We start from the raw sequence: 10,000 nt of genomic DNA, 5'->3' as shown, positions 1-10,000 counted from the left end.
ACAAACGAAGATAGGGTTTTGTCACAAAGAGAAGTTAAATCGAGTAGATAGAATCGACCCGCGGATTCATCGCCTAGTTATCTTTGGATAATGATAATAATAATATCACAAAGGTAATGAAGAAATACAAAGCTGGTGAAAGTATAGCCTATAAAAAGAATGAAACGCAGAGACATACCATAGAATTCACCTTTTTTGTGTAATTTATTGCAAAGTAAATCTAACTTTTATGAAACCGAGTAAAGGGAGGAATATAATAAAATTGTTAAGTAATGATACCGATGCAGAAATTTTCTGAAGTAGAAATAGATCTGATATTTATAAAAAACTTATTTTATCGAGGTGTGAAACGCATGGAAAAACATTGCATTATCACATAAAATCAAACTGTACCGCCTCAATATGTAAATGATAATAACCAAGAATATGAGAGTATACTCTCGATTAGCGAATGATTTGTAGGTTACTGGTTAGCTCAGTAAGAGATAGATTTCACAGTATTTATCTCCTGCGTTTGGGGGGGGGGTGAAAAAAGGGAAGTGCAAAAAAAAAAAGACTTAATCACATCTTTATAATTCATCTTGGTGTTATAATAAACCAATTGATCAGTAACCGGATTTGCATAAGAAGTCAGATTGAGGAAACTACTATGCAGATGAAAAAGAGGTAAATAGTTTAGCAGAAAATCACTATAGATGACACGGCTCTCTATAAATTGTCCTTTAACCTGACTCACTTTTTTTTTTTTTCTTTTCTTTTGCTTTGCTTTACTTTGGTTTGCTTTACTATCCATCGTCCTTTTGTTTTTTATACCACTGAATGGCAATAAAAAAAATACCGTCTTTTTATGCGTTTCCGTTGACATTTGGTATGGATATTTTGATTTACTAGAATGTGTTATAGAATGTGTGATTGAAAAAAAAATCTGAAACGTCAAGAATTCATTTTTTTTGTGTGTAATTTATTCATTCCATTTATATCCCGTCGCCGTCTCCTTCAAACTACGCCCATTTACCTAACTTCCTCCCTTATCTCTTTCTTTCTTTCTTTCTTTCTTTCATTTTATTATGTATTTCACTTTTTCCTCCAAATTACGTCTTGATAGGCATATATTTTTTCCCCACAACACTATAATTATCTTCCACAAATTTCGTCTTGATGTGCATATATATTTCCCTCCCACAACACTATAATTATCTCATTTTCTTCATTTTCTTATTAATATCCAATCGCATTAAACTCAACCTCCTTTTCCCCGTCTCCCTCCTTAGGCCTTAAAAGGTGAAAGATACAGGTTCAAGGTTGTCGTAGAAGAGTTGAAAGCAGCGTCCACAGCGGAATATAACACAGCCCTCGTTGCCTTCATCAACTGCATCATCATCTCGACGCCGCAGCTCAAGGACAGAATAAGAATAAGGAATGAATTTATAGGTTAGTTTGTGGTTTGTTGTAGTGTTGGCGTTTGTTTGTCTGTTTTTTTTTTTTTTTTTTTTTTTTTTTTTTTTATGATGTGTGGATTGGTGAGACTAGGTGATCGTGGTGATAAGTTTGGATCTATATGAAGGTGTGATGATGATGGTTGATATGATTGGAGAAGCAACGCCTCATCTTGATGATGATGTTGATAATTATGATTATTGCTATTATTGGTAGTACTTTTAGATCTGTCCTATCTTCATCCAGCAGTCTGCTATCTGAATATTTGACAAATCCACCTTGATATCTGAACACGGTCACATACATAACAACAACGATTGCGAAGAATGTTGCACATCTCACCAATCCACTGATATTTTTTCCTGGCCTTTGGGTTTCAAAAAGTTCGAATGACCTTGTGCGGTTGCGTGCGAAGCGTACATCTGCTCCTTTTGCAGCACTCGAAGGCCAAACAAGGAGATTTCACCCAAACTTGAAGTAGTGATCTGAGACCATTTGGCGAAGAGTCGATGCATATGTTATTTTTGGTTTTTATTTTTTTTATTTTGTTTTGACATGTGAAATCGCATTTTATTTGGTGAATTTTTATGTTTTCTATTTTATTCTTTTTTCCTACTTTCAGGTCTTAAGGTCCTTGATGTCATCAGTAAACTCAGGTAAGTTTCCCCTCTCCCCATCTGTTATTTTAGCCAAAAAAAAGTACATTAGGGCGGAGATATAGTCTTACAACTAGCAGTGTTAGTGTTACTGTCACCAAAGTGAATCTTCTCCTCCGAGGCAATATAGACTACAAATACACGCGCACTCCTTTACAACAGAGTATACAGACCAGACTCACACCACCTCAAAACACAGAAGTCATATTTCTATTACCATTCTGTCAATTATTGTTATTAAAAGAATTACAAAAATAGATATCAATCTATACGAAATAAAAAAAAAATCCTCTTCCTCGTCTGCCCCTTCAGACAAGATGCGGTCAACGATTCCGATCTGGCGGTGCAGCTGGATGTCTTCGACGAACAGAGGGACACGGACGAGGCGCAGATCTCCGGACCCGACGGCGTGGACCTCAGCTCGCATGTGGACGTCTTCTACGCCATCCTCAGACAGGTAGGGGTTCTGGGGGAGATGGAGACCCTCAATTTGTTTTGGGTAGGAGGCGAATGTATGGGTGAGGTTTTTTATGCATGGTAGGGGGAGTGATTATGTGTGTGTTGAGGATAGGAGTGTGTGTGTTTCATCTCAGTGTGCGAGAAACGTTTATGATGTGGGTTTGTGTTTGCTGTTGTATGAAAAACGTTTATGATGTGGATTCTATGCGTCGCTTGTGTGTGCTGTATGAGGGGAAACGTTTGTGGTTGGAAGTACGTGTCATTTGTGATTAGTGTTTTTTTTTTTAATATGGGGTTCGGAAACGTTTGTTTTTAATGTCTGGAAAAACGTTTGTTTTTGTCATTCACATTCGGGTACTTCTTATAAAAGGTCGTGCGCGTCCATGAAACGTTTATAATGATTTTGATTAATCGTTTTTTAAGTAAGTAATATAAGGAATTATTATGAAATCAATCTCAATAAAGTTGCCTTGTGATATGATAGACATACATCGACTCAAAACTTTGATCCTTGTAGAGTAACAGTGTAGTCGAGGGCGAATGAGTAAAAAAAAAATGATTTATAAGAGTTACTGGTGCGTGGTGGCCACTTTGGTGATGCGTAGTTGAGTAATGCGCAGTAACTCTTCCTGAAAGACATGAAAAAATTATAACCTGTAGTAGCATGCTCTAAGTGGGCCACCCACAGTGTTGGAGGGGGGGGGGAGGCTGGAGGGGAGGCGGATGTGAGAAAGTCTTGGAAGTTTGTGTGTGTGTGTGTGTGTGTGTGTGTGTGTGTGTGTGTGAGCGAGTGAGAGAGAGAGTGAGTGTGTGTGTGTGTGTGTGTGTGTGTGTGTGTGTGTGTGTGTGTGTGTGTGTGTGTGTGTGTGTGTGTGTGTGTTTACCCTGTGCGCGTGCATGTCTGCATACAAACACATCCATTCACAAGACGCCCTGGCTGTGTGACTGTGTTGTGGTGGTGCATCTGTCTTATCTTCCTGGCGTGACGTTTTCCATCGACGCCTGACGTCGAAAGACGGAAAGGCAAAGCGCCCGATACATGTATGGCGAATAACACCCCAAGAGCACCCCCCCCCCCCCACCGCCACGGTCATAACCCGAGTCCTCCCTCCCATAGGTGGTGGAGACGCCGCAGGAGATCCCCTTCCTGAGCGTCCTGCAGCACCTCCTGCGGATCGACCCGAAGGAGCCCATCAGCGACGTCATCTGGGACACGGCGGAGAAGCTGCTGCACCGCGCCACGCTGCTGGAGGACGCCCGCGACTCGGCCCGGCTGCTGCGGGCGCCGTCGCACAAGTCGCTCACCAAGCTCAAGGTCGGGGACGCGTCGCGCTGCCTGTGCTCGTGCCACCGCGACGACCCCAAGTCGCGCAAGCAGTCGCTCAACCTCAGCCTCAACTCCGGCCACCAGTCGCTGTCCACGCTCACGTCCCCCGTGTCCGACCCGCCGCCTCCGCCGCCCCCGCCGCCGCCCCTACCCGGAGGAGCACCCCCGCCCCCGCCGCCCCCACTGCCGTCGGGATCGGGTCCTCCCCCTCCGCCGCCTCCGCCTGGACGTGGCCCTCCTCCCCCGCCACCCCCGCCCGGTGGAGGCCCGCCCATGCCCCCTCCGCCTCCACCCCCTGGAATGGGCCCTCCACCGCCTCCCGGCCCCCCACCTCCCCCCGGAGTTCGCCCCCTGCACCGGCCTGACCCCGCCGCCGAAAAGATCCGCCTGCCGCAGATGGAGACGCCGAAGCCACGCTCCAAGATGAAGACCTTCAACTGGAACAAAATCCCCGACAACAAGGTAGGACTCGGCCGTCGCCGCCCCTTTGCTCTGGGTTCCCCTTTGCTCTTGGCGCTCCATATGCACGCCACTTCAGCCGCAGCGACATTCTGACCCAGCCTCTCCCCTTCCGCTCACCACAGATCTTAGGCAAGAACAACATCTGGGCGATGTTGGCGCGCCAGCACCAGGACTCCCCGACGACGGCCCTCGACTGGGACGAGATGGAGGGCCTCTTCTGCCAGCAGACCCCGTCCACGCCCCTGTCTCCTGCCAAGACCGCGAAGGACTCGAAGGACGAGACCGAGAAGAAGAAGAAGGAGCCGACGGAGGTGAGTCGGGTCTTCGGGTCGAATCGTGTGATCGGTGTTTGGATAATGTTCGAATAACTTGAACGAATCATGATAATTGGGAATATATATACATACATTTATTTGGCAGTATTTTCGCCCTTCGGTTAAATTCTTCAAACACCTTTCACAGTACTCATTAGTACTAGTCCGAAATAAAGCAAATTAGTCGTTAATACTGAAGTTTCACCCAACTTATTTATTTATTTTCCAGATCAATCTTCTCGACGGAAAACGCTCCCTTAACGTCAACATTTTCCTCAGACAATTCAGGGTGTAAGTATTATTTCTTGTTATGCATTGCTCTGTTGCATATTCATTATTGTGACAATTTATGATCATTAATGCAGTAATTATTAATCATGTCCAGGGCTTATGATTATTTATATGTTTATGTGTCATATGATACTTAATTCCACTGATTAACAGTGATCAATGCACCTGTTATTAGTAATGTGGTTGATATTTATTTCTCTGCATTTCTTATATATTTCCTGAACTAACACTTATTTACACCTCAGTTCATTGTTTTCAGTTTCATTTCCTGTCATTGCCATTATTAGAGAGATGAACATATAAAGATTTTAAGAATTCATATGTAAACATTATATAAAAGACATTCTCATTAGTGTGTAAATATACAAATATTTTGAAATATAAAGTCCTGAACCAGCAAAATAACTGTACATTAAAACCATTTTTATTACGTGGATTTTTTAAACGTTGCTGTATATTGTGATTATTTATTTGGGCTAAATATATGTGAATACTTAAATAGCAAAGAACTTGTATGTCTTAATGCAGCAGTTCCTGCTTCTGTCTCTGTTTGTTTCTATCTAACTATATCTATCTGCTTACCTCTCTCTCTTTTCCTTTCTTTTTTCTTTCTTTCCTTCCTCTCTCTCTCTCTCTCTCTCTCTCTCTCTCTCTCTCTCTCTCTCTCTCTCTCTCTCTCTCTCTCTCTTGTTTCTCTCTCTCTCTCTTTTCTCTTCTCTCTCTCCTCTCTCTCTTCTTCTCTCTCTCTCTCTCTCTCCTCTCTCCTCTCTCCTCTCTCCCCTCTCTCTCTCTCTCTCTCCTCTCTCTCTCTCTCTCTCTCTCTCTCTCTCTCTCTCTCTCTCTCTCCAAATAAACCCCCCTCCCCCAAAAAAATCACCCATGTTTCTCCTGTATTCTCTCATCTCCCATTTCCCATCTCTCATCTCTCATTCCCTCCCTCCCCCCCCTCCAGCTCCAACGAAGAGATCATGGAGATGATACGAGCGGGAGAGCACAGCGACATCGGCGCCGAGAAGCTGCGAGGTCTCCTGAAGATCCTTCCCGAGCCCGACGAGATGGAGATGCTCAGGAACTTCGACGGCGACCGGTCGAAGTTGGCCAACGCCGAGAAGTTCCTGCTCATGCTCATGGAAGCTCCTCAGTGAGTGGGTGGATTTTTTGGGGGTTGATGGGAGGGGTGATAGGGTGGGAGGGGGGGTGAAGGGATGGAGGGGGTGATGGGGGAGGGGCTGGGGAAGGGTGGCTGAGGGGATGGGGCCTTGGGTTTCTTTGTTGTTTTTTTTATTTCTTCTACTTTTTTTTTTTTTAATCTCTTCTACTTTGTGTGTGTGTGTGTGTGTGTTTGCTTGCTTGCTTGTGTGTGTGCTGTGTGTTTGTTTGTTTGTTTGTGTTTGTGTGTACTCACCTGCTTCCCTGTATACGTCCTTGCGCGCATTCTTGCGTGTGCGTTATCCCTCTCAAAGCTTACGTGTGCTCCACCGCAGGTACAAGCTGAGGATCGAGGCGATGCTCCTGAAGGAGGAGTTCGAGTCGACCATGGAGCAGATTGAGCCGTCGATCAACGCCGTCATCTACGCCGGCCGCGACCTCACCACCAACCCGCACCTTCAGGAGGTCCTCTACATGGTTCTCGTGGCCGGAAACTTCCTCAACAGTGTATGTGGCGCAACTTCATTTGCGTTTTGTTAGGCCTTTTACTTGTAACGTGATATATTTATTTAGCGTGATTCATTGAGGATTTTCTCTCTGTGGGTTAGAAGTTATCTCGGTAATGTGTGGTGTGTTTTGGTGTTTATGGAGATCGTAATGTAGTGCGTGAAGTAGGGATCCGCAAGGGTTTGTTTATTATGGTGTTTGTTTGTTTATTATGCTGTTTGTTTATTGTAAGTATTGTTGTTTCTGAAAATGCTTTTATAGTATTCACTTGAGCTAAGATTTATGCATATTGGCTTTAGAAAGAGACTTGGAGAGTTTACCTTCTCTCAGGGGTTGTAAAACCGTCAGTCCACCCACCCTAATTTTAAAGAGATACACCCTCATCCCCTAAAAAAAAGAAAAAAGAAAGAAAAAAGATACACCCTCATCCCCTAAAAAAAAGAAAAAAAAACTCGCCATCATGATTTTTTTCTTCCTCACAATTCCTCGACCTTTACCAGCTGCACCCATTCCTAATTTCCTTTGTTTTTTTTTCTTCTGGGTTCCTATTTTTATCGTATCTTATATGGGCGTCGACCTGACCTTTATATCGGCATGTTTCCTCAGGGTGGGTATGCAGGTAACGCCGCGGGCATGAAGCTCTCGTCGCTGCAAAAGTTGACAGACATTCGTGCCAACAAGCCGGGCATGACGCTACTTCATTACGTCGCTCAGGTTAGTTTTCGAAAAGGCTTTTAACTTTTTTTTTTTTTTTGAGGGTTTGTATTGTGTAAGATCTTTTATTTTGTTTGTTTATTTTATTAATTATTATTGTTTTTTTTTTCTTCTTTTTCTTTTTTTCTCTTTTCTCTCTCTCTTTTTTTTTATATCCATCCTTTTTTCCCTCGTCTGCGGAAAAGCATGGTTATTTTTTTTTTTTTTCTTTTTTTTTTTTTTTAAATTTTATTTTTTAATACTTTTTCTCCATTTTTTTGTCGTTGTTTTTTTCCTCACATTCATAATACGTAAATTTCTATTGAAATTCCATTTTCTTAGACTTTCTTTATCTGTTTATGTATCGCTTTCACTAGGTAATATATATATTTTTTAATTAAACGAGAATGTCGTTTTCTATTAATTAAAAAGTACTAATTTTTGACAGTTCTTAAACATATTTGAATAAAAAAAAAAAAATGTCAGAACTTTACCTCTTTATGTTAATTTGAATTTCATTACAAAGAAATGGACGTTTTTCCTTTTGTTTTTATTTAATTCCAAGTAATGGCGATAGTTTAGAATTATTCATCCTTAAAATATACATATTACTTTGTAGCTTTTACCTTCTACTCTCTCTCTCCTTTCTCTTACTCTCTGATTCTCATCTCTCAAGATCTCTCTCTCTCTCTCTCTCTCTCTCTCTCTCTCTCTCTGTCTCTCTGTTTATGTATTGCGTTTTGTTATGCCTTTTACTTGTAACGTGATATATTTATTTAATTCCAAGTAATGGCGATAGTTTAGAATTATTTATTGTTTATTTCTTCATTTATTGATAAATTTATCATTGTTTTACTTTTTTTTCTAGTTTTTAATGAATTAGAATTTTTAAAATTTCATTTAATTTCATTTTATTTTATTTCATTTCTTTTCTTCGCGTTTTCTTTTTGCCATCCAACGCCATCTGTTGACCAAATCAGCAAGCGGAGCGAAGAAACCCCGATCTGCTCAAGTTCCCGGATGAATTATGTTTGGATGAAGCTACAAAGTAAGTATTTATTTATTTATTTTTTGTTATATAGTTTTGTAATTTGTGTACAATTTATTATTATTATTTTGGGAGTGTTTATCCAAAGAAATAGGTCTGAGGTTAGTAGTCGTAGGATCGTTTTATTAAAAGGTCAGATTGTGAACCTGTTCTTGTTTTTTTACACTTATGGAGAATTTTAATTTTGTTTGTTACACAAAACACACAAAATACACACACACACACACACACACACACACACACACACACACACACACACACACACACACACACACACACACACACACACACACACACACACACACAAAATATAAATTTAGTGTGTAATATTCATATTTCTTGCTCGTTTTCATGTCGGGAGATAAAAATTGATGATACTACGTGAGAGAAAGATAAAAAAACAAAATAACGAAAAAGAAAAAAGACATATAGAATGAATGAATGAAGAGGAACGAAAGAGAATCGGAAAACTAAGAAGCGACCGAAAGTAAACTACAACAGAAACTAAGGTGAAACAAGAGATAAGAAAATACATAAAACAAAGTAGATCAAGGAGCAAGGAAACAGAAGATAAAATGGAGATAAAGAAAAAGAGAGAGAAAGAGGAGAAGTAGAAGAAAGTAAAAACGACTTATAAGAAGAATCCGCTAGGGGTGATCAACAGCATCACATAAACCAGTGTGGTCCGCTGACCCCCGGGGTTCCAAGGAATGTTCGGAAAGGTTATCGAGATACTTGAGTTGCAAATGGTGTAGTATCAGTGATTAAGTCTGTTAAGAACCACTGGTGATGCTGGTGTTTCATTTACATATATTCTTCATGTTGGTTTTACGACTTTTCGCCCTTAAAGTAATTATTGGTTGATTAAAAATGGGAAGAAAGAGAGAGAAGGAGAAATGGAGATAGGGAGGCAGGGAGACAGATAGATAGAGAGTGATAGACAACCATTACACGAAACTGTCTTTAATTTAAGACTTAGTTGATTAATAACAACTGTGGCAACATGAGATGTCCCCAAGCAATAGACGACTAATGAGCTTCAGAAGATAAAAGTTGTGAAGTTTAAGAAAAAGGTAAAAAAAAAAAAAAAAAAAAAAAAAATCCCTCGAGGTTAAGTATAACAATTAGATTGAATAGACAAAGGACAGTATAATTAATATTTAATTTAAAATTTAAGAAAAGGGTAGAATATATGAGTTAAAAAAAAGTTTCGAAAAATAGAACAGGTTGTTTCTTTTGATCGCGTATGATAATTGTACAAGGTAACCGTATATGGAATAGTGACCCTGATAAAAAAAAGAAGGAAAATAAACAAAATGGCAGCTTTTTTTTTCTCTCGTTTCTTGCTCTATTTAAAACAAATGAAAACGCACAGGGCATGGTTTAAGTAGCGTTTCTCTTACATGTTAATTCGTCCTCTCTCTCTCTCCCTCTCTCTCTCTCTCTCTCTCTCTCTCTCTCTCTCTCTCTCTCTCTCTCTCTCTCTCTCTCTCTCTCTCTCTCTCTCTCTCTCTCTCTCTCTCTCTCTCTCTCTCTCTTTCTCTTTCTTTCTTTCTTTTTTTTTTTTTCTTTCTCTCTCTTTCTCTCTTTCTCTTTCTCTTATTCTTTCTCTTTCTTTCTCTTTTTTTTTCTTTTCTGTTCTTTAATTTTTTCTTTT

At 40.6% G+C, this 10,000-nt stretch overlaps 1 protein-coding gene across 1 annotated transcript in view; it reads left to right on the top strand.

The window, feature by feature from the left end:
- Window positions 1-10,000, top strand: part of LOC119583506 — a 79,191-nt gene that overhangs the window by 51,642 nt on the left and 17,549 nt on the right. Inside the window, 10 exon segments of the mRNA XM_037932029.1 lie at window positions 1,272-1,431; window positions 2,060-2,093; window positions 2,406-2,550; window positions 3,670-4,341; window positions 4,464-4,652; window positions 4,885-4,946; window positions 5,899-6,087; window positions 6,431-6,602; window positions 7,209-7,316; window positions 8,276-8,343. Of these exon segments, the coding sequence (XP_037787957.1) occupies window positions 1,272-1,431; window positions 2,060-2,093; window positions 2,406-2,550; window positions 3,670-4,341; window positions 4,464-4,652; window positions 4,885-4,946; window positions 5,899-6,087; window positions 6,431-6,602; window positions 7,209-7,316; window positions 8,276-8,343 (1,799 nt within the window).

This window comes from Penaeus monodon, chromosome 17 (genome assembly GCF_015228065.2).
Source record: "Penaeus monodon isolate SGIC_2016 chromosome 17, NSTDA_Pmon_1, whole genome shotgun sequence".
Lineage (NCBI taxonomy): Eukaryota > Metazoa > Arthropoda > Malacostraca > Decapoda > Penaeidae > Penaeus > Penaeus monodon.
Note: the sequence above shows the minus strand (reverse complement) of the source record. Positions and strands in the feature narration are given on the sequence as shown.